The sequence below is a fragment of the Ornithodoros turicata genome, chromosome 5 (assembly GCF_037126465.1).
Source record: "Ornithodoros turicata isolate Travis chromosome 5, ASM3712646v1, whole genome shotgun sequence".
NCBI lineage: Eukaryota > Metazoa > Arthropoda > Arachnida > Ixodida > Argasidae > Ornithodoros > Ornithodoros turicata.
This window is the reverse complement of record NC_088205.1, coordinates 12,987,160-13,014,891: the sequence shown is the minus strand read 5'-3', so window position 1 is coordinate 13,014,891 and position 27,732 is coordinate 12,987,160. Positions and strand designations below refer to the sequence as shown.

At 45.8% G+C, this 27,732-nt stretch overlaps 2 protein-coding genes across 3 annotated transcripts; both read left to right on the top strand.

Annotated features, from left to right (window-relative positions):
• The first annotated feature begins 192 nt into the window (after window positions 1–192).
• LOC135394060 (cytochrome P450 302a1, mitochondrial-like) lies at window positions 193–10,713 on the top strand. Of its 2 annotated transcripts, none has more exons than XM_064624520.1 (8): window positions 193–433; window positions 609–879; window positions 1,033–1,220; window positions 1,608–1,797; window positions 1,873–2,008; window positions 9,353–9,592; window positions 10,094–10,303; window positions 10,491–10,713. In XM_064624520.1, the coding sequence occupies exons 2-8, from the start codon at window positions 773–775 to the stop codon at window positions 10,596–10,598; spliced, it is 1,179 nt and encodes a 392-aa protein (XP_064480590.1). In that variant the 5' UTR covers window positions 193–433; window positions 609–772; the 3' UTR covers window positions 10,599–10,713. The 2 variants fall into 2 exon arrangements, with proteins under 2 accessions (XP_064480590.1, XP_064480589.1); XM_064624519.1 differs by having other exon boundaries at window positions 193–579; window positions 648–879.
• Window positions 10,714–16,883: 6,170 nt separating this feature from the next.
• Window positions 16,884–26,960, top strand: LOC135394061 (uncharacterized). Its single transcript, XM_064624521.1, has 7 exons — window positions 16,884–16,989; window positions 22,137–22,345; window positions 22,851–22,986; window positions 23,621–23,835; window positions 23,891–24,023; window positions 25,472–25,522; window positions 26,751–26,960. The coding sequence occupies exons 1-7, from the start codon at window positions 16,932–16,934 to the stop codon at window positions 26,825–26,827; spliced, it is 879 nt and encodes a 292-aa protein (XP_064480591.1). The 5' UTR covers window positions 16,884–16,931; the 3' UTR covers window positions 26,828–26,960.
• The last annotated feature ends 772 nt before the right edge of the window (window positions 26,961–27,732 follow it).

Here is a 27,732-nt window from a genome sequence, read left to right as displayed (position 1 = left end):
AGAGGCCCAACAAAACATTGTCGCTGGAGCGTTTTATGTCAACGTGTAAATTTGTATAAATAAAGCTCTACACATAAATTGTTTGTAAGTCACTGTGTATTGTTTCTGAACGATGAAATTGAGTATTTCGTAATTCGTACAGACGAATTTGACGCTGCGTGTGGGGTGTGATTTGCACACGGGCAGCCGCTCCAACCGCTGATAGGCGGAAAAGTTTGCTTGGATCAAATCAAAATAATCGAATCTGATTCCGCGATTTTAGCGAATTTTAACTTTTTACATCGCGCTTTCTTGGCGTTCAGCGGCGTATAATTTTTATTTTTTTATTTTTGAGCTAAAGTTTTGGGGTAGGGTAGACGGTAGACCAAAGCACTGCACTGCAGACCAAAAAGCAGACTTATGCCAATCACGTGACGATGCAGAACTTTTGGAGGTATGGTTGTTTTCATTATGCGTTTGCCCTCAATAAATTGCAAAGCAGGACAACTTCGACTGTCAGCACCCCAAAGCCTTTTGAAGAAATCCCATCTCCAAAAGCATTGCCGATTTTCGGACATCTTCATCTGTTTTCGAAGTTTGGTATGATCTTCTAACCATCTTTTCCACAGATTACGCTTCTTGTCTCTGCTAATGACTCAATAATTCAGGCCCATACCGTCTGGAACACCTGTACGACGCGTATCAGGATCTCCACAATAAGCTTGGCCCTATATTTCGCTTGAATCTTGGCACGTCAACTGTGTTCCTTTTTGAGCCCGAGGACATAAGGACAATGTTCCGACACGAAGGGGATATTCCCAAACGACCAGTCTTCGAAGCCCTCGCAGAATACAGAAGATCCAGGCCGAATTATTACAAAGATGCTGGACTAAGTACGGAGTAAGGTTGCAGCTACTCTTGCCTATGTACTTGCCTAACCAACTATAAGCCCAACCTAATCCATGCTCTGTAGAGTGGTTTGTTCGGGAACAGCAAGTTAACTGGACATACACATCTTTGTAGTTTATGCAGAGTTGGTCTCTTCTCTTGCAGCAATAATGAAGCCTGGCAAAGACTACGACAGAAAGTCAATTGGATGATGCATCAAAATGCAGCAGAGATGTTCATTAAGGAGCAAGACCTGATAGCGCAGGACTTTGTCGGCACTATCAAGAAAAGAAGGGATAAACATGGCGAGATCAAGAATTTCCTGGATGATATTTATAGATACACTGAGGAAGGTTAGTGTGGAGTCTTCTTGTAAACAGAAGTGAGCTCAAGGTTTCTGATTCATAATTGTGATAATTGAACCAGCTCTGGCTGCGGTTCCAGGTGCAATGCCATCGTGACAGAAACCCTTTAGTGCAACAAGTGTCCAAGTAAAACTGGAGAATGTTTTAGGAAATGAGCACTTTCTTAGAAATAAAACAGTGGCATTAGTCCATGCATGAGGGGGAACATTTGTTCCACTAACGACTTCCAAGCCACGAAAGAGGCATTTATGACATTCGTGTTTGTTCACGCATTTTCATGAAATTCATATTTGGTAATGCTCGTGAGCATTATTGTCACCATGGCGTTCTGTGGATTCCTGTTGTAGTATTCTCTTGTGGTCTCCTTGTGCATAGCCATTGGATGGGTGTGCTTTGGTAAACGGTTGGGACTGCTGCAGCAAGAATTAGAACGCTCAAAGCTTCACGAGTTCACCATGAAATATCTGGATGCTTTGGCAAAGACTTTGCTCGGATTCCCATGGTGGAAAGCCTTTAGGACGGCTGCGTACAGAGACATCGAAGCTACGCAAGACTTTTTTGCAAGGTATGTGCGCGGTGCTCCGAAAGGCTTTCACAAAGCGGCGCTGGATGTAATAACGGCATTGAAATATCGTTTCAGCTATATTCAGCAAGAGCTGAGCAAAATTGAGGAACAGCCAAATTTATTCCATCAGCTAACGTCTAAGGAGCCTGGTACAGATAGGAAAGACATTGGACTTCTGATGACAGAAATCTACATAGCCGGTATAGACACGGTAAGGCTGCAGCAGTTGGGAGCCATCCTTTATGTGGCATACTACATTACAACTAGAGCCTGAAGTTTTAGGGTTTAACACGATTCTTCCCCAAATTTGCACTCCGAATTGAATGTTGCCTCTTTAGGGTGAAACCTGATTTTTACCCGTCAGATTGCCCTCGCTGAGACGTGTGTAGGAATGCACACTTAACTTGTTTGGCAGAAAATGCAGTTACATTGCTGTTTGTACCAAACCAGTACAGTTAGTTTCAGTAACTGAACCCGATTTCTTCCCGAATATAGCGTACTGGAAGTTTTTCCACCCGAATTCGTATGAATGTTGCGTACATGTTTATTTACCTGATATTTACCCCTGAATTTAGAAAAAAAAAAATCCAGAAAACTTCAGGCTCTAGTTACAACATAAGCATTTTGCACAGTACAGTGCAATCCAGTTAATTTGAACTCTGAGGGGACAGAAGATTTATTCGAATAAAGCGGACTTGGAACTAAAGGGAGTCTTGATCGGGAAACAGTAATGCTAACAGAAACAGAAAGGGTATATTACCAAAATTAGAGATCGTAACGACAACAGAAACGGAAACCGATCATTACCAGAAACAGAAACAAGCATCTGATATTGAATTTGGTTGATGTATATTCTTGTTTCGTCGATTACATAAGCGGCTTAATTTTATTTCTTTGATGACTATTCCTGTGCCCTAAATACCACATGAGACCGTGGGAAGAGCAATATGGGATCTCTATGATCCATCCGTCGCTTACTTGTCCTTGTCTGCGTAACTCATGATCCCAACACGTGCAAAGCGAGGCCTACACAACAGACTCCACATCCCTATGCAAGCTTATAATCTTTTTCATTCACTTTGGATAAGGCAGTACTCTTTGCTACAGGGAGAGTGTACCTATGAACGCGATATTGGAAGGAAGTTCGCCCGCGCCCATCTGGAGTTGCTGGACGCAGAGTTTCAGCACGACAGTCTATAATACCCAAAACACACTGTCACAGGCAATCTGGATTGGTCTGCAATCCTGCTGGGCACGCCGCACCGTCCGCACTTCACGTTCGTGATCTTGGTTTTCATTTGCAGTCGTCTGGTGGACGCTTTGCACAATACTTCCAGAAGTTTCAAATTAAAAGAAAACACTGGTCCAGGATGTCTACTTGAAAAAAATTCACATTAATACAAATGCGATTTCATCTGTTTCGGCGTTTGTCGATGTTGTTCTCTTCGTGCGGACCGCTGTCATCGCCGCCATCTTGCCAACCCGGAACCGGCAGTGTGAGAACGCGAGGGCAAAAGGAAGCCACTGCGCCTGCGCCAACCCTCCTCGAAGTGTGTAATCATGTTCGCGAACGGAGGACAAGTGTCTGCGTTGTTGATCTCTGCCGCCGAGACTCGCTTTGTCCGCACCTGAGAACGATCATAGCCGCTGCCTAATCACGATTGCGCGCAATGTGGATACTGCTTCAGTGCGTTTGGGGTATGAGATGAACGTATTTGTACGGAATTTTTTAAATCCTGGGAGATGGCCAGATATCACCGGAGGTGGTGGGTTCGAATCCTACCACCAGCTGTGCTGTCTGAGGTTTTCCCTGGGTTTTCCCGAACGAATGTTGGCTCTGTTAACCCCTGAAGTCTGCCCAGTACGCATACTAAATCCCCTGTCCCTCTCTCCTTCCTGCTTTCTTCTTTCCATCTGTATACACTGCTCATAGCCACAGTTACTTCGCGGTGCCAACACGGAATAAAAAATAAAATAAAACAACAGAGCTGAAAGGGCTGTCCTCTGACAGCTGTTGCACTACTGGAAACTGTAATGGAAATGAAATTGAAAGGCTGGTATAAGAAATGGATAACGGACATGAAAATATTGCAGTAATGAAAATGGGAACTATAACGAAAATGTGCCTGCTGCCATTCCCAGGTCTTTATGTGCTGGCAGTGCATACTAGCTGCCAGTGGCGTAGCTAGAAAAATATTTTGGGAAGGGTTCTAATGAGGCCTTACAGGATTGAGGAGGATTTTCCTCTCATTTCTCTCTCCCAAATGCGCTATTGGATGGGGTTGAACCGCCGAAACCCTTCCCCTCTGGCTACACCACTGCTAGCTGCTTCGGAGACACATCATCGCTCGCTAAGCCTTGCTGCACATTCGCAGTCATGTGGTGTGAACTATAAGAAACTCGTCCATATTCCAAAATATTTATTTATAGACAAGCATCAAAATATCTCTGGGAAGAAACTAATTAGTAATCCACGCTTGCATTCATTTCTTCAGCCGTGACTCTGTCAGCATCGTTTACAATGTTCATAGAGTGGTACAACCTACCGCCCTTGTAAGATCCACATTATGTCTGTCGATATCAAGGACCTATACTTTTCATTAGACAATACACTTCCTTTATTGAGGTTGACGAAAACACTGGAAAAGGACATAATTGATTTCCGTACAGATGCAGATATATATTGCTTACCTCATTTTTAGTGATACTCAAGCTGTACCTGTCCTCCACTGTTGTCAGCTTCATTGCCTAGTTGTTCGCCCAGCCCAAGGCTGTTTGTACAGGTTCTTCGACTGCTTCCAAACTCAGTGAAATTTACCATTTGTTAGCCTCTTTTTCTGACACTTGCACTGGTAACACCCTTCTACGTCGTTGGTGTCATCTTTATTCTGGCTTCAGACCCAAGTACTTTTACAGAACTTCTGACTTGTTTCTGACACAGCTGTCCAGAATTGGTTTTCACCTCAGCAGAACCTCCAAATGGTGCCCGGCGGTTCTTGGATATAACATTTTCTTTTGCTTCCAAACTCGAATGTTTATTGGTTATACGTAAGGTTCATCGCTTTCGGGTTAAACCCGATTTTTTACGATAGTTCCTCCCGAACAAATTTTCAAGAATTCGGGTAAAACCCGACATCTACGTGAAATCCTTGCGGTCCTTCAACTTGGCGTTCTAGGTGAACCTTCGGAAAAGTGAATCATAATATCAGCAAAGAGAGCTATTTGTGACAACCTATTTGTCCTCTTTTTATAATCCCCTCCTGCAGGAGTCAAAGCCGAGCTTTTGTGGAGATCAGGCAAATGTTTGAATACCGCGGTCATTCACTGCCTGAGTTCAGAGTGGGAATATAAAGACTCATGTTTCTAGTCCCAGTGTCACAACAGTGGCTTGTTTCATATGCTTTTCGTTTCACCTGAGAATTACTCGATGACATATCAAACAGAGATCGTAGCGCCCGATTTCTCCCCGAGCTCTCATGCGTAAATAGCACCAGATTTCCCCCGAATTTGAAAAATTATGAATCCCGAAAGCAAATAACCCTAGTTACATGGCTGCACGGTTGCAAAGCTCCTCCTTTCACGAAACAGTCGCCATCCAAAATCTATTAAATGTAGTATCATCACATCATTCTTGTCCTCCGCCATCACAAAATCTTGCATAAACAAAAGCTTCATCAGCAGTTTCTCGCCGAATTTTCAGCTTTCAGCATTTTAGAGGAATGGATTTAAAAAAGAATTTGCGAATTATAATTACACAACTTAATATAATAACGTTAATAGCGTAACAAGTGGTAAGAAATCCACCAAAGTGTGTTCTTTCTTTTCACTCTTGTTCTCGTACTCCCCATTGCACACAATGTGTTAAAGCTTCGTTGCTGGTTTTGAGTCTGCCCTGCCCTCTTCGTAGTCTTTGGGCGCGTTAAGTAGCTGCTCTCTTACTGCTTCTCGGGTGCTCTGAGTTTCGTGCTCCTGGAGCAGCTATTAAACGGCATTTGGGCGCTTGAACACGCTCGCTGTGTTGCCGTTGACCCCTTTCTCTTTTTTCCTACTCTCTCTGTCTCTGCTCAGCTGCCGCCCCACGTCCTGCGTTCTCATTCTTCGCTTTCGTGGAGAGGAGGGAAGAGGTCACGTGACAGAGCACGATACCCCTTTTTCGTGCACCGTCCGAAAGCAGGTACGTCAAGAGCGCGCTCGTGTGCTCGCAACTCTGAGTACGAGCGTGACCACCTAACAGTAGTTACCTCCGCGTAGTTAACTCACGCTCCGGAGCAGCCCCTAACGCGCGCCCTTTGTGTACCCTCTTGTGTTACCTCACATGCGAGGAAATGATGCAGCTAGCTTGCTTCATGCTGCTTTGTTCATATATAGAGCCTGAAGCTTTCGGGTTTGACCCGATTCTTCCCTGAATTTGTACCCCGAATTGAAGGTTGCCTCTTTAGTGTGAAACTCGATTTTTACCCGGCAAATTGCCCTCACTGAGACATCTATAAGAATGCACCCTAACTTGGTTGGCAGCAACATCACCATTTGTACTGAACCAGTTTGAGTAACAGAGCCCAATTTCTCCCCGAATTTAGCGTACTGGAAGTTTTTCCACCCGAATTTGCATGAACTTACAGCGCACGTTTATTTACCCGATTTTTACTCCCCGAATTTAGAAAACAATATTTCCCGAAAACTGCAGGCTCTATCCATATACCATGATAGGCAAGCCTGAGCGATGGGCAAGACACGTAGTCGAAAGTCCTCAATATGGCCACGGCCGTTCCCACAGATTTTGCTCATAAAGCGAATTGTCATATTAACAAACACCACGTGTTACAAGTCGTGTGATGCCCTTTACGTAAGCTTTGAGAAGTAGAAAATTATGTAAGCTGGTAACAGAATACGAATAATGAGACATTTTAAAGGAGCTAGGAAAGCACTTTAATCACTAGCATTCTTTTTAACCAAGTGGTTAATGAGCATATTAAAATGCACCATGCGAAGTAATACTATCAACAGGTGCATTAATATCCCAGAATTCGATTTTGAAAATCGCGACCATGCGCAACGGTGCCAATACCCGGAACCAGCCGTCGAGCCGCTTGCGTCATTTTGACGTGAGAAAGGTGGAGCCCCTGATTGGTTTCGAAGAACGTCGTCTGCTATTTTTCACTCGGAACCCCGCTGCAACGGTGGAAGACGTTTCTTTTGCTTTTTCTTTGGTTTATCAGATACAGTAAACGAAGACTGGTCTACAGACACTGTTCAAGGTTAGACCGTGAGATTGTAGAGGCCTCCTCATTGAACTCCCCGAGCGAAGTCAACCAAAAATCGGTCAACCTCTCCCCGCTTGACCTTGCTTTCCCTAAAGCGACCTTCCGGAGTAGGTGGATTATGAAAATAAACTTCAGGTGCCAGTTGAACGCTGTTCTGTCCGTGTCTGTGTTTTGTACGCTGTTCGTTACCGTGGTGACTGTTTCCTGTTGTGTTGTTGGTGGCAATACGTATAAACACAGTGCGGCACTAAGCGCTGCTTCACTTCACGCCTCGAAATGATCGCTGCATGGCTATGACCACTAATTCCGTCCGCTATGTCATTGTATCAACATACGCTATATCACTAATTCGCTATGATCACTAGTGCCCATCACTTTGACTAGCAACTTTGTTAGCCACATTCAGTTAATTCCTTATTCAGCTGGAGGAGTGTTCTTGCGCATACGTTGCCAGATACAATCCAGTGAAATCTATCGCAATATGCCGTCGCCGGCACATCGTGGCATCAGGAGTTGAACATTCATTGCCTGAGTTACACACCAACACAGCCAAGCAGTGTCATAAGACCACCACAATTTATGGTCAACTTACCAACCATCGAGCTAAACGAGAATTGGCCGATGCAGACTACAAATGTGGACGACACAGACACGCAAGTTTGAGTTCATCCGTGCTCGGCGCCATTTGTTTTGTCACCATATAGTGCATCAGTTTTATCCACCATATAGTGACCGACAACGCCGGTTAAGTTTGCGTCCAACGACATATCAGCGTGCACTGAAACAACACGTGACTAGCGTAAATTTTAGCTCACTGTAAAATGCACATGTTGCGCGCGGAAAACTGCCAACGGCAAACTGTGACTAACCCACCCATAATATTGCAAGCACACAACTAACCAACCAACATGCCGCCCTGCTAAGCCAAATGGCTTCTAAATGTGTCTTTCGTTCGCTAAGGCGACTTGAACACATATAGAAAATTCCTGAATTTGAGTGGTTAAATAGTGATGTTATGTTCTTAATCGCGGCATAACATCTTACGAAGCAGCATTTCTCCTTTTCCTTGTTTCCAGAACATGAATTTCGAGAACGGGGGTTTCACGACCGTGAATATCGAGGTCCTCCCTTATTCATCCCTTGACAAAGAGAAAGCAGGGTGAAAGAAAACGGAAAGAAAGAAAAGAAAACCAGTCAGCACTGACCCGGATAGAAGCGCGGTCGCCGCTTTCGCACCACTTTTATTACGTCACCAATGACGTTTTTTTCTTTCTCCTCCTTGTTTGACCCGGAGGAGCGAGTCGAGTGGGAACACGCGCGGCGATGTTCCAGTGTCTTTTTTTCTACGAAAAACATCGCGCACAGAGAAATTTTTCGTGTTAATCATCAAGTTAAGTTACCTGCTTCCACAACGCGTTCGGAACGGAAAATTTTTTAGATGGCTTTCAGAGCTCCTTTAAAAGGAGGGCCATCATGGGTCACCCCGAAAGCGGGCCCCGCGGGGCTGTTATAGGTCAGGAAAACTGCCGGTTCAGTGACCAATGGTCATTGTAACAAGGGTAAGTTATACGTGTTCGCTCCCTAGTTTTGCTGTAAATACCCGTCATTGTCATATTAACGAACAAGCGTTACATGCGGAGGGCATTGGGAGGGAACGGTTCCTCAGAAAAAGGGTCATAAAGCGGGGATGTCGTATTAACGGGTGTCATATTTACGAGCATCATACATCATTGTCATATTAACGAGATTCGACTGTATATCTTGTCACTTTTCACTGTCCATAAACAGTGTTATAAAACACTCATACATTTATGCATCTAAAAATGATTGGTGGCCCGTATACTCAACACAACCTTGTTAATAATTCATTCGTTTACTCGCTTATTCATAAACACCATTCATAGATGAAGCCCAGTCAGACATGCACTTTATGCATGCATTCACATGCCAGACATTATTTGTGGTGCTACAAATGGGAATTTCTAGTCCACAAGGCAGGTGAGAAAAAAGTGGCGTTCTGTCGCTAGAAATACCCAAGTTGCCTGGACTGCAACTTTGTGATATTGGCAGGCTGAAGCAGTGAAACCTTATATAAAGTGGTATTCCTGCTGTACTGCATTGAAATGCACCCGTTTGATGTAAATCTAGAGACTCCACCACTTTCGGAACCCGAATATTGGAAAGACGGGACAGGGGATAGTGTAATATTTAGAAAAACGAAATGGAAGTTTAATAGCTTTTGTGTCTTAGGGTTCTTTTACATAGCGTAATTAGATATGTAATGTTAATTTCAGACAGGCAATAGCATAGGGTTTCTCCTCTATCATTTGGCCAGGAATTTGAATGTCCAAGAAAAACTCCACCAAGAAGTAGCGTCGTACAAGGATGAGCCACTCACACCTGAAGTGTTGCGCACCTTCAGATACCTCAGGGCATGCGTGAAGGAAAGCTACAGGCTCTCTCCTACATCCGGCGGCAATGCTCGCATCCTGGCGAAGGATGCAATCCTTTCGGGATACCGTGTTCCTGCTGGGGTAAGACCATTAGTGTAGCCCTAACACATACTTTCCTGGTCTTTTTGTTTCCAGTAGCCATACTGTCATATTGTACTGTCCATAACTGTCCGTACTGTCACTTTGTGCCACAGCTACAGTGGTGCCACGAGAGGGCCAGGGACACTTGTATGCTGTGTGGTAGAATTTGTATTGTTATTGATGTTGCGTGTTGGTCATCCTGCATCCATTTCAGTATGCTATCTTCATATTATGAAAAAGGTGCCATAAAAGTCGGTAGTTAGTAACTTTTGATGTTTGAATAACTTTTCATTTCAATTCTTGTTGCTTTGGACTTTGATGAGCAATCTTAAAGGAAAAATGTAATTTTGCTAATCAACCTTGGAAAACAGAAAAAGAAAATCTGTTTGCCTCCATTTTCATAATGGAGGTTTTCTGCACATTAAAATCCTTTGAGCATGTAGCTCATGTAGTATATTGAGTTATTTTTATTGTAAACAAACATTTTGGCTTTACCAACAGACTCTTTGCATTGGCATTAACCCAGTCATCTGCCAGCAAGAAAAGTTTTTCGCTGATCCGATGAAGTTTGATCCCGATCGTTGGACCAGGTCGTCTGACCAGAAAAGAAACGTGGCTCACCCCTTCTGCGTTCTGCCGTTTGGTCACGGTTTACGGAGGTGTGTTGGACAACGGTTTGCGGAGCAAGAGATTCAACTGGCCGTGGCCAAGGTAAGCCCTCCGCAGCATTTTTTTTTTATTTTCTTTTTTCTTTAACTGCTCTCACAAGAAATATGAGAATTATTTATCTAATCTTTGATGGAGATATGTAAGTGATACGTAGCTCATTAGCCTTAATAATTCCGTGCTGCTTGAACTCCCATTTGTGTGTAATTCTCACTGATGTTTCTCTTTATAGATCATTCAGAATTTTCGAGTTGAGTATCATCATGAAGACATTGGAGTAGTCATGAAATTGTTGCTGCACATGGACAAGCCATTGACACTCACATTCAAGTCCAGATAGACATATGATGGCTCGGCCCACTTCCAAGACTACATAATTGGTTGCAATTTACTCCTGGTTCTCACAGTGTCTTGGTTTTTACTTAAGTAAATGACTTTAAAATTATTTGCTTGTCGCTCGGTGTATTCAAATTGTGATTGAACCCATGGAACACTGCTTCTTAAAAGCAGGGGTGGTGACATCATGTATCCATTACTTGTCTGTCTAGTCCTCCGTAGAGCATGGCTCCCCTACGTATCACAGCACGCTGTTATAGGGACAGAGATTTTGGGGGAATAGAGAATAGAAGGGGCTCAGTTAAGGACAATCATGCTTGAAACACTGAGATGGAAATCGCTGCCACATGATTTCCAGTGCTGTTCACTACCACTCTGCTTAACTACAGAGAAGCCGCTGTGCAGCGAACACCATGTCGATTGATCACGACGATGTCTAGCAACTCTGGCACCTTTGGCCATTAAACATCTGCAGTACTATTGCTTTCCAGTGTTTTATGCTTTGTTGTTTTCTAATTTTGATACTCAATATCCAGTTAAGGTTATTACTTATGCATATTTCTCACTGCTGACTGTTCGTCGATAATGTGATTAACTGCCATTTAAAACTGCTTTTCTTCGGCCAAGTAACAAGTCATGGTCTTCGACCACCTTTGAGATGCAGTAGACTCTCGTTACTTCAAACCCTGTGGGACTACAAATTTTTGTTTGAATTATCGAAAGTCTGAATTAGCAATATCTTGCCTATGCGTGCATGGGCGTTCCCAGGATTTTTTTCAAGGGGGACAGTCGTGCAAACTCCGACCCCCTACCAAATTTTGTCTGGAGGCAGACCTTGCACACTGTGTAGGTGTACAGAGGTTGTGACAACTGAGAATAATCATTACGACACATGACTATAGAGTGCGCTATTTTGACAACAAACTTGGAGTTCCAGGGGGGGGGGACCACTGCCCCCTCTCGCCCGCCACTCAGCACGCCCATGGCTGCATGACAATTATGGTTCCATATGTATGTACGTATCTGCGCATATATGACACATTTTTTAATATTTCCTCTACTAAACACGTCTATCGCATTCGCATTCATTTCGAAATCCTCACTTGAAGTTGCGTACGACATTTCGGTATTTCCGATACTGTTTCGGTCGCGCGCAAATGAGCTCCGCCTTCGTATGCGTCATGTCGGGAATGGATATCGGGCGCGTCGACAAGGACAAGCGACTAAAGTTTCGCTTCGTGCACACGTTTTGCGCATATTTCAAGGTGCCCCTAGAAACGGTGTAAACTCTCAAGAACGGACCCGTTTCGCACTTGGCGGGCTTCACCACATTATACCGACGGCAATGGGGTAGAGTTTATCCCCTGAGTTTGGTTTGCGGGCTTCGTTTCGCCGCTTCCTATGGGCGGAAACGCTTTACGAGGGAACGAAAACTTCGAATTAACGAGCTTATCATTGCATTGAAAACATAGCGATCCAAACAGAAATTCGAAATATGTTTGGATTAACCGAGAGTGCGGAATATCGGGGTTTGAATGCGAGTCTGTGTACTTCTGTCGCAACGATTGCCCACTCCGTCTCGCTATTACTATGGAGAATTGATGATTTTATTAACCTCTGCGAAGATGCTCTGAATGCATAAAACAAATTAAATGTACTCCATTGAATGGGTAACGATACTGAAGTGTGTTTTCGTCAAATTATTCCTGCTGCGGCATAGCACTTTGTGGCTCCTGACTGTTGCTTGGGTGTTGTTGACAACTTGACAGAGCCCGGAAACATTATGGGTACCGTAAGGGAGACTTCTAGTTACGCTACTGGCGTGCACTAGAAAGATGCTCTGAAAGATACATTTCTGTTGCGTTATTGCTCTTGAAGTACACAAGGGGCTAATAGTTTGTGAGCAATTAATGCAAAGTTCCTTGAACACTGTCGACTCTCGTTAATATGACCACCACCATTCTGTGCGGTTTTAATGAAAGAGTATCGTAAAGGAAACAATGAGGTGACATTTAACGTCGCCCGAAACCCTGCCTCATCTGTCAAGCTGTCCACCAGGAGTCACCGCGCAAAATATTTTCGCTCTGCTGTGCGTGCGCAATCGAATTTACAAAAAAAAAAAAAAAAAAAGAACTGTGGAGAAGCAGCCGCAGAGGGCCGACACGATTCTCGCGTGACGTATTGGAGACTTTGTGCCTCCTTTATTTGTTTTGTTTACGTGAGGTGAGTAGCGTACGTCACGACGGCCTCTCCACTGCGCTCTTTTCACGAGGAGAAGCATTTTTCAAAGATGTGCGGAACAAAACCCTGGCGCTCGCTCTGTAGGTCACCTACGCTCATCGTTCTTTCGCAGGAACTCATTTTATTCGTTGGAGAGCATACTGCACAGAAAAACGACAAAAAAGTTGGGGGGTCACATCAGTCACATCTTCTTAAGATACTCTCCGAGGTCCAGTGAATCTTTCGCGCAAACTGCAACGCTGTGGCGCTATAAAAGGAATCATCGTTGAAGCCCGATGTTTTTCATTCTGGGTTTTATTTTCTGGAGCAGTCATGCAGAGTCTGAATACGACAAGGGGGCGTAGCCGCAGCACTGACGGGCAAATGAGAGGACGCGACCGCTCGCTAGGTGCATGCTACGTCACGCCGATAGACTGGGAGAGACGCCGTCCCACGCCGTCCACGGAAAATATTTGGGTGTCCTCTCCTAATAGATTTCTACCCGAGAAACGTCATCATTACGTTTGTAGACAGACTGAAACCGAAACAAATCGGAAGGAAAGGGCTGGGTTCCACCACGTGCTTCCACGAAGGGCCCTGGACCTGGCCCACTCTGGGCCAGGGGGCGCGAGTGAGCACCAACGTCAGCGCCCCCAATTATGCAACACTCGGTAGTTTAGCAGACGACGCGGCACTTGCAAATACACGGTCTCCAGTTGTTCGCACTTTTCAAGAAGCACCACTTTTTCTGTGGATTTCCTACAGCTTTTGTAGCTTTCCTTGCCACCATACCGTTTGAAACACCATGCAAAACCCGCTGATGAAACTACCTACTGTTGGGATCCGTGGCCGTTTGGGCCCGAAACGGCGCTGTGCAAACTTCACTGCAACAGCCCTATGGGCACTTGTTCGCTACCTCCTATTGAAAGGCAACTATAGGACCGAAGGTCCCGTCCCTTTCAGAGACCATCGTAATCCCCTGAATGCCGTGGCTTTCGGGCGCGACTTTGTTCGCACCAGCTCCGGTGGCGCAGCGGTAACGCGTGCGCTTGGAGACTGGGAGGTCCGCGGTTCGAATCCGCGGGCCGGCTGTGCCGTCTGGGGTTTTTCCTGGGTTTCCCTCAGATGTGTAATAGGCGTATGCCGGCACAGTTCCCCTGAAGTCGGCCCATGGACGCAGCTATCCTCCCCCCGAGCGGATTCCGTTCGGTCTTCCACTTCACCCTTTCCTCTCCTCCTCTCCACCACCTTTCCCTTCCCGAGAAACATGCCGCCTAATCAGGCAGGCAGACCTCTCGGGTTCCTCCCAACGACACTCCTCCTCCTCCTCCTCGACTTTGTTCGCCCCCCTAGCTTTGAGCGTAGGTCAACTCTTCCAAATAAGCCTCTACCGAAGGAACGTCACCGTGACGTAATCATGACGTCGGTAGACATAGTGAAACCGAAGTAGCGCGGGCGGAAAACACCCTGTTTCACAAAGCCATATTCCTTACCATTCAAAGCCATTTGAGTCGTCGTTGTCGGTTCTTGTCTCGTGTCCGTCCTGTCTATAGTTCCCTCCTTCATTGCTCCTCAGACTCAAGGAGATGTTTCCGTTCAACCATATTCCTTCACGAAGGTCATGGGTGGCTTCTTTGGATTAGTGAGGTCACGTTTCTAGTCGCTTTGGTGTCTTCATTCACGTTCCCAGTCCACCGCCGAAAGAAAAGAAGGCTTCATCCCAAGAGTTGCATAGGGTTGCCACATTTCGTAGTGAAAAATACCGGATGAGGGAGAGGAGGTGGAATAGAGGGAAAGGGTAATGGGTGAAGGGTGGAAGAGCACACACAGAAAACGAGAGAGAGAGAGAGAGCTCAAGACAATACGAGGAAACTTGTTCCTGTGTGTAATAATAATAATAACGAGTAACTAAAGGAACAACTGGTGAGTACGCTTAGTTGGGTCTGTGCTCCAGATTTATTCGAGCTGTAGTGGAATGTTGAAGGGAAAATACCGGAAAAGTCCCTATGAAAGGTCTTGAGCCACAAATACCGGCAAAAGGCTGCCGGTATCACCTTCCTACCGGCAGAGCGAGCAAATAACCGGCCTGGTGGCAACCCAAGAGTTGCATCGTCTGAAAGTCAATGTCGTCATCCTGTGCGGAACGTGGTGTATTATTACGACTTAGTTCGCCCTTGCTTTGTATGGAGACACCACGAGCACTCCGAGAGAAACTCGTGCCCTTCAGGCTCCAGAAGATCTAAGAACCCGGTAGCCATCTTTAGAAAGGGCTACTGGTAGAATGGAGCAGAACAAGGCCATACCACTAATAATATGTGAAGTATTGCAAAAAAATATTACAGTATGAGAAGCCACATTTAAACGTGGCTTTCTTGTGACATTGATTTTTTGCTATAGTAGTTCCAGTCTACCAAGTTGGCGGCGCTGTTGTACCATCTGACGCCATTTGTTTGTAAACAGGGATAGGCCTACTGGTGGCGCTGTCGAACACTATGACGTCATTTGTTTACAAACAGTGAGAGGTCACTTGGCGTGCACAAAGAAAAGAAAGCTCACCCCGTCGGTGAGGACGTGCCAGAGAACTGTTGGTCACATTGTCTGCACCAAAAAAGTCTTTACATCTGAGCATTCGAGTCCCAAACACGACCACGCGGCGGTTCCGAGACATTTGATCGAACGCCGTTTGGTCGAAAGCCGTTTGATTGAACGCGGGACATGTGGTCGAAAGCCATTTAATCGAAATGGCAGCGGTCGTTTGATCGATTTTTTTAATTGGTTCGCTTGGGGTGTCGAAAATGAAAAAAAAAAAAAGGACAAAAAAAAAACCAACAAAAACACAAAGCTGCAGTTCTAAATGCAGTTATCCTAAGGAACATTTAACTTTGTGTACTCCGCTTCCCCGTAAACACATTCCTCATGCTAACCCACTTTTTCGTGTCCAAAAAGCAGTGCAAGGGCCAGGGTTGTTCACCCTTAACCCGTTCGACAACCGGACAGGTTTTTCCGGTCTGACACATAGTGACTAAACATGCTGTACTTGTTAATCCCCCAACCCTTTGTCAAATAATAATTGATGTCAAGTATTAAACATTTTGGCAAATGTATTAAAAAATAAATAAATGCCATTTTTTGATGATTTATTTCCGTCGAATGTGGACAAATTTTAACCGTGTATTATTGTTTGTAGTAAACTGACCATTTTATAGGAGAAAGACAGCAGTATTGTAGCGTTTTAGTATTGTGGCATTGTATAGCAGAAAGCAGTTTTAGTTTATTTACTTTTCGCCTATGTGCAAGCGAACCTAAGTTTAGTTCTTGCAACAGACATGTAACCGAAGAAGTCCTTCGAAACCTAGACAAGATAAGCAGGCCACAGATCTTTGTACTTTCCCTATTTCTTCGGATAGTGTGCATGTGTAGTGATTCCAGGCTGCAGATGCATACTCTAAACGAAGTCGAATTAAGGTTTTACATGCTGTAAATTTAATATCTCTCGTTGTACCATGGAGAAATTTCCTTCTTAGCACCCACAGACTTCGAATGGCTCTGCACATATGGCTATCCCGTTTCAGACCGTTCCCTTTAAATATGTCACCAGCAATAAGAAGGGTGCCCAGAAGAAGCATAGACTATCGGCTGCTCCCAACCTGGAGCAGCCTTCTTCAATATGTGTCCTTCTGATTCGTAAATGACAAACGTCTGCAACTAACCAGTGGTCTCCCCTCTTCGGCTGCAAAAAGTAAAAAAGAGAAACACAAACAGACGAAAAAGAAAGCAGAGGACATTCTCTGCTCCGTATGCTCGAGTCAAAAGTTACAGAAAAAGTGGTGCGGACGGAACAGTGCATGCAGCTTTGAACTCCCTTCGAACAAACTGCGTTGATCAAACGCCTTCGATCAAACGGCGTTCGACCAAATGGGCGGACACCCAATAGATGACCTTATGGTGGCCCTGCTTTTGGCAGACGAACGTGTTGTTGAGTCACTGGCGTCTATATGGGACTTTTTTACGTCCTTTCGAGCGCGACCGGGCGATATGCCAAGCAGGGCACGACCATGAACTTGTTGCTGTCATATTTTCCGGGCACTTTAAAAGCAGACTCTGCGCGGATATCAGCATGATTTGCAACATGGCTTTTCTCCTGTTAGGATGGTCTCTACTCCTCCTGGCGACAGGTAAGAAAACTATAATATCGCATTAACCCACGTTATTAGGAATCGTAAATGGCACGGGAGTTCACGTGAATGCACAGTATATGTACACTCTAGGAGAGGGGAGAAAAAAAGGCGGGATTCCCCTTTTGGAGGGTAGGTGAGTTGACATAACCATTAGACCACTTCCGGGACTAAATTCGGGCAAGTTTATGCGAAATTTAGGGACTACAGTCAAACCTCGCTTTACGAACACCCTTCGTTTCTCAGAAAATCGTTCGTAAATCGAGGTATTCGTAAATCGAGGTCCGAGGTGTGCAGTGCACAAATACCTCACAAAACCACGGGACATTGATTTGAATAAGTTTTATTTTTGAAAATACTGTGTAATTGTGCTTTGCACCATACTTTTTGTAGGGTCTATCCTGTTTAGAAGAGATGACAGAAGTCTGACACTTGACTCATCCACCCGGTCCTCAAAGTACCGTATCGCGCGCGGATGAGACTGTTCCCAACGGCAAATAAAACGGTTGTCACCGGCTGTCAGGACTGAACGCCTTCTCTTGGAATAGCAAGATGTTTCCATCTCGGAGACCTTGTCCAAACTCACAACCGTTCGGCTGTAAACACCTGAATTATTTTTCAGGAAATGGTGAATCATGTTTGTGGAACGTAGTGGCGTTGGGGCATTGTATATTTGACCTTGGCAGCATGTACTGAGGAACTTTCATTATCCTTCGGTCCATTGGCCTGTCCTCTGTACGTTCATAACGCCCGTTCGTATATCGAGGTCAGAATGGCTTGGCTACTTTGGGTCCGTTCCCTAATAATTCGTTCATAGTTCGGATATCGAGGGTTCGTAAAACGAGGTCAAAATACACGGAAAAAGTTTGGTTCCCTGTGGAGCCGTTCGTAAGTTGAGGGAATTCGTATATCGAGGGTTCATATAACGAGGTCCGACTGTATTTGCAGTACTGGAGAGTAAAATTTTGGGATATGCCGCGATATCCCAGCGTTCAAAGTCCAAGATCTGAAAATGTACAATTCCTGAATCACACGTTGCAAAATCAAAGCTTATATATCTGCGAGGTCTGAGAATGACCGTGTTTCAAACTGGGATATCACGGAGCAACGTGTAAGTTTCGCGTGTTTACGATGTTTATCGAAAATCGTTTTAGGGAATGATATGCACATTTTAGCGCCGGTCAAGGTTAGGCTTGTTCACTACAGATCCCCGCGCGTGTTCTAACACACTGCGATTTTGAACATGTGTATTCTTCACTGTGGGATATCGGGATACCGCCGTGGGTCTAGAGTGGGGACCAACTGTCTTGGAGAACGGAAGCTGTCTTTACTCTCCAATTTACTCATTTTGTTTCTTAACCTGCATACTAATGATGCGTAAGCCAAGCTGTTTCCTTTCTGCTACGTCACTTTCGGTTGTCTTCGTTTTCGGACGCTTTAAGACGTACCGCAAATGGTGAAATGCTTTCTTTCTCCATAAAGCTTTGTTCATTGTATAATATTGCAATATTGCTCACTCTGCATCCTTTTCCGGAACCCCGTAAAGCCCCGCGCGTTCCTGCCTGTTATTATGTACGAGGAGTGTTCAAGTCAAACTGGGACTTTTTGCCTCCTGAGTGTACAAATGTCTCGCGCTACTTCTTCGTCATTTTCACACGCGACAGGCCTCCGCGTTCACCCCGTGTAGTCCAAAGTTTGTGCAAAACAGAGGACACGTGCTGGGCAATATGGCCGACAACGAGGTGAGCGCGCACATCGAACAGCGAATTGTCATGAAGTTTTTCGTGAATGAAGGCGTAAAGTCATCTGAAATTCACGGAAGACTTCAGGCTCAGTATGGCCACGATACACTTAGCCGCAGCAAAGCATTTGAGTGGTGCAAACGGTTCCGAGACGGCCGCACATCAATGCACGACGATCCCTGCCGATGCAGGACGCACATTCTCCCAGGGCGTCAGTCGTGATGTTGCCCACATACGTGAGGCCGACAACGGCAAGCCTTTTCACCATCACTATCCACCACCACGATCCCTTCCGGGGCGGCTCAGAGCCCAGTGTCAGAGTTCCTGAGAACATCCAACTTGTGGAGCGCCTGATCCTCAAGGACCGACGGATAACATGTCACGAACTGACTCGAAAGACGGGCCTTTCTGTGGGGACGATGAACACTATCATTCATGAGCACCTCCACTTTCGGAAAATTCGTGCGCATTGCATGGGTCCCGAGGCAGCTCTCCGTGTTTCACCGGCAGATCAGATCATCACGTGCGATGAAACGTGGGTGCACCATTTCACTCCTGAGTCTAAACGCGCATCAAAACAGTCGAAGCATCCGGGCTCGCCAGCTCCCAAGAAGTTTCGAAGCACCCCGTCTGCGGGTAAGGTAATGGCCACGGTTTTCTGGGACGCTGGCGTTGTTCATGTTGATTTTCTGACCAGTGTTACCACCAGCAATAGTGCATATTACTGCCAGGTTCTCAGGGATGTGCATAAGGAGCTGAAGCAAAAGTGGCCGGGCCTCATCCACCAAAGCAGTCCTCCTCCTACAGGACAATGCACGCCCGCATACCGCGCATCTTACGGCACGCACCTTACAGGAACTTGGCTGGGAGTTGCTGCCACATCCCGCCCCCTTACAGTCCGGACCTCGCCCCCAGCGATTTCCATCTCTTCGGGACACTGAAGGCGTTCCTTGGGGGCCGCCACTTCAGCTGCGACGACAAGAATACGGTCCGATCATGGCTGCTACGCGCCGGTAAGGATTCCTACGCTGCTGGCATCCAAGCCCTCGTGAAACGCTGGGACAAGTGCATTAGTCCAGCTGGAGATTACGTTGAAAAATAAAACTAATTTCTCAAAAGTCCCGGTTTGACTTGAACACACCTCGTAGGTGACGTCATCACACTGGTGCTCGTGTCTTCGGTACCCGTTGCAGAACATGAACATCCAGCAGCCCTGGCTTTCCTGCCAGTTAGGTGGTATTCTGAGGACCTGTTTCGATAGAAAATGTTCATCTCAAAGTTATGTTCTTATGATGATTCTTAGTTATGTCATTTCTTGAACGTATCTCAAACTTCACGATGCTTCGTTAGCAGTCTTGGGAAGTGACCATTACTCAAAAAGCAACTAATTACTCTTCCAAATGAAGTAACTTTATAATATTAGCTACTTTCAGAATCGTAAGTTTTTCTGAATAATTGTGGAAAGCGTTCGCATTTTCTTTCTCCACGTTGTCGCATGCTATGCGGCTCACACAAGTGGCTATGACCATACTCCGAGACAAGAGCGTGGCGTGTTCACTGCATTCGGAGGCCGCCCTCGACTCAAGGCTCCCCGTGGTGGTGACACGGCACTGTGCTAGAATAGCATAGTGGTCCTAGGATAGTGAGGTGCAGGGTTGCGGAATCTCCATTCCGAGGAATGGAGATTCGCGATAATTCCATTCCTTTCAATTCCTCGGAATGAAAAGGTATGGTCAGTCCCCACTCCTTGGAATGGCTTTGCAACTCAATTCAATTCCGTTAATTTCCTCAATAAAAGAAAATGACCTGTAACCATACTGGCAAGTCCAGCAGTGCCAGAGGAGCTTGACATTACCAAGCACGGAAAAAGCACAAAGACGGGTTATTTCATGGAGAACTGATGTTCTGAGGCTGGAACAACATAGAAGGGGCCTTGTATGTGTTTGTCCGTTCGATGTTGTTCCAGCCTCAGAACACCAGTTCTCTCATGTTCAATATTTGCCGCTTGCGTCGCTTCCTGTCGTATGAATGTGTGTATGAGTGAGCAAAAATGTAAGAGTGAAAGGAGGATGAGTTAGAGAGAGTGACTAGTTTGTCCCTTCAGATGACGCACCCTAGTGGAAGTCGCTGAGAAGGCGTGTTAGCTTAGCTCAATTGGTAATCCAGAAGATGTGGGTTCGAGTCCTACAGCTGGCTAACCTTTTCAGTGACTTTCATCTTTCAAGGTTATTTCACTCTTGACCTTGTGCAGGTGTGATGCAAAGGGTGCGAGGGCAGAAACCAGCACGTTGAAACCAAAACTGCCACCGGGGCACCCAGACCATTCCATTCCCATTCCTAGGACAGTTTCCGCCATTCCATTCCAATTCCATTCCGGGCTGTGCTAAATCTGGAATGATTCCGGAATCATTCCAACTGCGGAGTAGCAACTCCGCAACCCTGGTGAGGTGTGTCCATATAGGGCGTGCAATCCAAAAGAGCGGCTCAGCGGTTCCGATAGAGTCCGCTAAATGTGTTACGCCTTTCGCTAAGCTCCACTGTTTGCGGAAAAGTAGAAGATTCAAATTAAAGTAAATGTTGGTGTTACTACAATCCAAAACGTTACCATTACTCTATAATGACAAGGAAACAGTTCTGTGGTCAGCGCTCATAAGTGCAATATGGATTAGTAGAGATGCTTTGGAATAAAGTGGGGCAGGCTTAGGCCCTGTTTCACCAACGTTGGTTAACTTTGAACTGGGATCAAGGTTTGATAAAACTTCAAGTTGACACTGAATTATTTTTTTACAAACGTTGGTTGCGAAGTGATGTATGTTTCACTGACAATAAGTGACAATAAGTTAAGGGACCGTTGGTCTCGGATCAAATGTTAATCGGCGTTTTGGGAAACCGTGGGCCTTACAGAGACAGAACAGCTGTTGCTCAAGTGCAACCGCTGCACAAGTGTAGTTCACATTGGATTAGCGAATAATTTAGAACACTGGTTTTTCAACTGTCTCGTTTCTCATTGTTTGTTTGTCATTGTCTCGTTTGTCAACTGTCTCGTTTGTCATTGTCAGCCATTGTTTGTGCAGAGTAACTGTACCTGAAACTTAGTTACTTTATTCGTATAGTAACTCCAACTCAGTTACTTTTTCAGGTAACCTTTCCCAAGACTGCTAATTAGAGTAGCTTCATGACGCGTATGAGTCATAGCCAGGGGCGGATTTAAGGGGGGGGGGCGACCGCCCCCCATACGGTTGTGTTCCCTATGTAAAAACCCTATCTCCTGGATGATGCTCTGCCGCAAAGCACGAAACTTCCTTAAGACCGCCCCCTCCATGACAGACCCTTAAATCCGCCCCTGGTCATAGCGCGCGTGAATTCGGCCAGAATCATATATAAGTGTCGCTCTGTTCACTGCAGATGCCAGGGCTCTGCAAGCAGCCATTGGACTGAACTCATCCATGGTGAAGCTTGGAAGCAGTTTGTGGATGAATTGCTCATACGACCTCGAAGGTGACACGTTGTACGCCGTGAAATGGTTCAAGGATGGCATCGAATTCTATCGATTCATGCCACAGAGCGATCCACAGCAAAAGTTCTTTCCACTGCGTGGTCTCGAATCTGTTGATGTGAGTTTATCATGCACAAAAGAAGAGGCAATTGTTCTGAAAGCGTGTGGTACAGATAAGCGTTCACAGAGTAGTTCGAAAGTCAAACGACGTTAATGGAGGCTACGTCATGTTTTTGTTCTTTCAGTTCCCATCAGTCCCACATTTGATTGAAAAATCTGAAAAATGTGCTTTTAAAATATATTTCCCATAATTCCATTTCATTTATTGTACCTGAAAAGCCTGGAAGGAGTTACATTATCCTCCTAACTGCGCGTGCCGTGCTTTCATGTGCGCTCACTAAAATGCACGTGCTCCACTTCATGTTGCTATTTTGCTGACGTCATGTGGCGGTGTACGGTAACCTTCGCAAAAAACACTCGTAGTCCCGTCTCACTCGGGACATATTCTGAAGATAAGTAGCACGGCTTAGCAAGGATCTATGTATAGGGCTATTATAAGAGAAGTTTTAAGCATGGATACTACACACCGCTTACACAACTCAGGTTGCATTTTTACGTTACAGCGGCAAAAGACCACGAGAGGTGACGTGTTCATCGCATCTGCGCGCAAAGCAACTCAAGGCCTGTACCGATGCGAGGTGTCAGCGGACGCGCCAACTTTCAGTACAGCTCAAGCAGAGACTGAACTAACAATAGACGGTAATGCCCATTAGATTAAACTACATACTTCTCCCACTTTTACGCGTCCTTAGACATGTGTTGACGCCGATCGATGTACCTCACCAGTGGCGTAGCCAAAAGTCCCCCCCCCCCCCAATACGAAGTTCCAAGCTCGTGGCCTTGCTGGTGGATCCGGGAAAGGGGAAAAGAGTGCACATCCTCCTCTCGCGTGCAAATAAAATTTCCCATTCTGGAATGTTTCTGCCTACGTCACTGTTCCTCACTAGTCATGTTACTTTCCTCGTGTGCCGAGCATGGATGAAGAAATGAGGAGGAGTCGCACTAGGAGCACTCGAGGAAAGAATGTGAGGGTAAGACGTTTGGTTTAGCGTCTCTGAGCCCTTGTAGGTGTCGCGTTACCTGCGAAGGCACACTCCACTTTGGAAGCTATTTTGACATGCTATGCTGGCACTATCAAACCAGGCATTCTGCAACTACTTTCGAGACGACTATGCAGACAACTGTTAATTAATACAGAAATAGCGGTGACGTCACGTGGCTTGCTTCAATTTCAGCCTTAGCTTTCGTTGGATTATGGCGACCTCTCTCATCCCTTCCTCCAAGGTAATCAGTAAGCTCATGTTCATGGTTGCTTGATGGTTTTACGTTCCAGCACGTCCTACAGTGACAGGTTTGACGATCTCGCGATCAACGCTCCAAACAATGTGGCTCAATTGTAGCTACGAGTTGGCTCCTGAGAAGGAGGACAGTTTTACCCTATCCTGGTACAAAGACGGAGTATTGATCTACGGGGTCACGGCGACTGGTCGCACAATGGGTGGGATTCAGCGAGTCCCCGTCCGCCCGTACCCAGGCATACACATCGATGTATGTGGCCGTACCTACTGGGCGTTGTTGAACATCAAATGTGTACGTCACGCAGGACCAGAGATCTTCAGGCGGGAACGTGCTTCTCCAAGACGTGAGCAAGAATGCCAGTGGAACTTACCGTTGCTTAGTCAATAGTCGGCCAGGTGATTTGAGCGACGCCAAAGAGATGCTTGTCACTATCAACGGTATGTGTTGCAAGTTTTCGCACACAGTGGGTTTTAACCGAGAAAGGAAATATATACAGGGTGTCTCGGTTGAATCCCCGGGCGAAATAATTCGCGATCGGGCGCATCAGTCGAAGAACTTTCTGTGTTTACAAGTAGCTGTCCGATACCACCTCCAAGCAGCGCACCGTGTGAATGAGTGGGAGGTGCTCATTATTTAAATAAAAATGCAAATGAGTTTCGTGAAAGAACATAACTCCTGAACCAGGACTCCGTCGGCACCAAAAAGGGTACTGCACCTTTTTGGGCCTTCTGTGGACACCTTTCAGAAAAAAAATAATTGCCATCGAAGGGGGCCATTTGTTGCAGTAACTAATTGGTTTCGGTTTACATACTTTTGTCGCAGCTAAGCGCAAGAGGACGTAATTAATTGGTGTAATTCATTGGTGCAAAACACAATTGATTGGTGGATAAGAGAATGAAAGAGCGTCGTTTTGCGCCCCACCGCGACCAGCACTGGCAAAAGTATGTAAACCGAAACCAATTAAGTACTGCAACAAATGGCCCGCTTCAGTGGCAGATTATTCACTAAAAGATGCCCACTGAAGTTCCCAAAACGGGTAGTACCCTTTTGAATGCCGACGGCGCCCTGCTTTAGAAATTATTTTTTCACGAAAATCATTTGAATTTTTATAGTGAGCGCCTCGCACTCATTCACACGGTACGGAGCTTATAGGTGGTATCGTATAGATGCTTGTAAAAAGAAATTTCTTGGGTTGGCGCACCCGTTCGCGAATTATTTAGCTCGGGGATTTAACTGAGACACCCTGTATAGAACAACCCCGAAATCGCTGTTTCGGAATTGTCGCTTTATCCCATGTTTCCCGCTGTTCCCGAAAAATGCATTTCGAACACGATAATTCGAAGTATACTATACCAGCCGAATTCGTTTAATGCGAACTGCGAGCCTGCGAAAGCCCGTACAGCAGGTATTGCGGCACTTTTCTTAGACACTTGAAACCACCAAGGTGTGTTTGCTAGCTTGCATGCACACGATATTGTGCATGACCATTTTGCGTGGGCATCCGCACGGTAGGTTATAGAAGCATTGACCTGTTGGCATGATGTTTCCGAGGCACTGTCACAGCTATTGTGGCACTTCCGCTTTTAACGAATTGCTTCTTATATCGAATATTTTCCCGGTATCGTTGACCTCGCTATAACGGTGCCTTACGTCGCAGTTTACTTCCCAATAGCAGGTGGGAAAAAGCACGCTTATAGTTTACAAATCTAGTTACTTATTAACCATGTGTGAGCGTTTTTTGACATCGTATGCGGGCAAGTGAACTTGGGAACGCACACGGAAATAGGCAACAAAATCGTCTGCACGATGATGAGCCTGAGCGTTTATGCCGTTCTCTGTGCTACAAAGTCATCGTTTTACGGAAATAATTTGACAACTTTTACAGATGACGTGCCACCATTGCCAAGTGACAAGCAAGAGATTAACTCCTGTCCAGGTAGGCCACGACCACCCGATATATCTTGGTTAAACGGGAGGGCTTTAGTGTCATTCATAGAAATCACGATAGTTAATCGCCGCATGGCTCATGCGACGGCCACGAATGTGCGGCAGCCTCATTAATTAGTCTTCAGGCAGTGAGAAAACGCAGTGGCGACATCTAATGGGGCAGGTACTGAATAAACACAATAGCAACACCTGGTGACAGAGAAAAAACAACAACAGGAGAAAACAACAAGAGAAAGCAACAATAACAAAATGGCAGCGAGAAAACAACAGGATGGCAGTGACTGCACAACGAGAGATGATAACCCGTGACGACAACAAAGTAACAAGAAAATGAGCTCGCACAGCTTCTTCAACACCATCCAAGAGGCGCAGTTGCTTCCATATTTACGCATCTTTGAATGGCTCAAACCAGGGGCTCAGCCGGGAGGGGGGGGGGGGGGGATTAGGAGGGTGAAGCCCACCGAAATCGTACCTATAGTAGAGCATTTTGGAGAGAGAAACAAGGTGGGAAACCCTTTAAGTCGAAATATTTTTCTACACTACACTATCCTAACACAAACAGCTCGCTTACCTCCTTTACTCGGTGCAAACGTCTCTTTTTTTTTTTCGTGTGACCGCCGCGAAGCAACTGTGACTATGAGCGGCGTACAGATGTGGACAGATGGAGAGAGGACAGCCGGAAGGAGTGGGGGACAGGGGGTTAGTATGCGTCCTGGGCCGACTTCATGGGGGAACTTTGCCGACTTTCGTCTGGAAAGTCTTCGGAAAACCCAGGGAAAACCTCAGGCAGCACTGCCGGTGGGAGGATTCGAGTTCACCACCACCCAGTCCTGAGCGGGATGCCGAGCGGGCCATGCCTCTGGTAAACGTCTCTTCAGCGGGCAAATAACATACCAACTGTCTCTAAAGCGATAAGACAAATATATAAGGGCCGATACTTCCCATCAGGAGTAATTGACTTGATCCCAAAAATCCGTCGCCAGACCGCTGGTGTGCCGCTGCAGCGTTTATTCGTCTATCACGGACATTGTCTATAGGCTCACGAGCACCCGGTAGCATGTAGGCGTTTGTTTATGACGTGTATATGCCTTTTTCTGACGCCAAGGCGTCGTTTCCATGCCAAGGCTAGCATGGCAGAACATAACTTTTGTGAAGCATGTGAACTGACGTTTGAGACGTTTTTGTTGTTTTCGATTGCAATTCCTTTACCCCTGCAGAACCGGAAGACGTAGATGTCTCAGCCAAAAGGAAAGGCAAGAAAATCATCATCACGCTTTACATGCCAGATGACTGACGAACTGCCAGTAATGGACAATCAGGGCCGGCACGTCGATCCTTTGTGCATTGTCTTTATGGTCTTTAGGGCGCAGTGTTCTGAAAGCTGCTACACGGATTCTAAGCAATAAAAGTTGTACGGTTATAGTCTCCCTTTTTAGACCATGCAATGTTCTGGTGAGACGGTACTCAATAGACCTCTACTAGGGTTGTCAATCGGGATATCCCGAAACCCCGGGATCCCGGCCATTTTTTTGACGTCCTGAAGCCCCGGGATTTCTTCCGGAAAATCCTGGGATGTCGTGAAAGCAAATATGACAGGAAAATCAAACACCTGTAGGCTACCAGGCACAGGTGTTTTCACAGGTCCACGCTCACTCTTTCGTAAGGAAATGGCACTTTTTATGACTGGAGGTGGCAGAGGACCGCAGCCTAGACGTGCGTACAGATATTTGCTGACTGTCGTTTCGTCTGTTGACGTCGTCGTTTCGTTCCGTGAGCGTTTTTCTGCTGGCGCATGCGCTACTTAATTTGCAGTGATCATGCTGCTAGTAACATGTCGAGTGCCGAGTGTCGTCATATGGCTAACGACGTGCGTATTTTTCTACAGCTTCGTAAATTGTTCAATAAAGGTAGGCACGAATGTCAGGAACATTCGAATTGCCGTGCTCGTCATAGTGACAGCTATGCTGAGCAGCATCTGCGTACTTACAGGTCTTGGACCCTTCCCACGAACGTTACACTCCCTCAGTGCCCGTACCGGCTGAGACTTATAATGGGACTACCAAGTGCCGCGTTGACGTCAACACTTATGGTGCTCTCAGCGTTCACAGACTAGTAATGCAACGTTCATCTTTTCGATTTCGGTACGTTCTTTCTTTCCTGCTTTCTGTCCATAAGCGAGAGAAACGTGTACCGCCGTAC

Bases quoted from the DNA above. Each gene is read 5' to 3' on its own strand.
- LOC135394061 (XM_064624521.1), top strand. From the start codon at position 16,932: ATGATTTGCAACATGGCTTTTCTCCTGTTAGGATGGTCTCTACTCCTC. The intron at 16,990-22,136 runs GTAAGAAAACTA...TGTTCACTGCAG, and splicing joins TCTACTCCTCCTGGCGACAG to ATGCCAGGGCTCTGCAAGCA. The intron at 24,024-25,471 runs GTATGTGTTGCA...CAACTTTTACAG, and splicing joins GATGCTTGTCACTATCAACG to ATGACGTGCCACCATTGCCA.
- LOC135394060 (XM_064624519.1), top strand. From the start codon at position 417: ATGCAGAACTTTTGGAGGTATGGTTGTTTTCATTATGCGTTTGCCCTC. The intron at 880-1,032 runs GTAAGGTTGCAG...CTTCTCTTGCAG, and splicing joins GATGCTGGACTAAGTACGGA to CAATAATGAAGCCTGGCAAA. The intron at 10,304-10,490 runs GTAAGCCCTCCG...TTCTCTTTATAG, and splicing joins TTCAACTGGCCGTGGCCAAG to ATCATTCAGAATTTTCGAGT.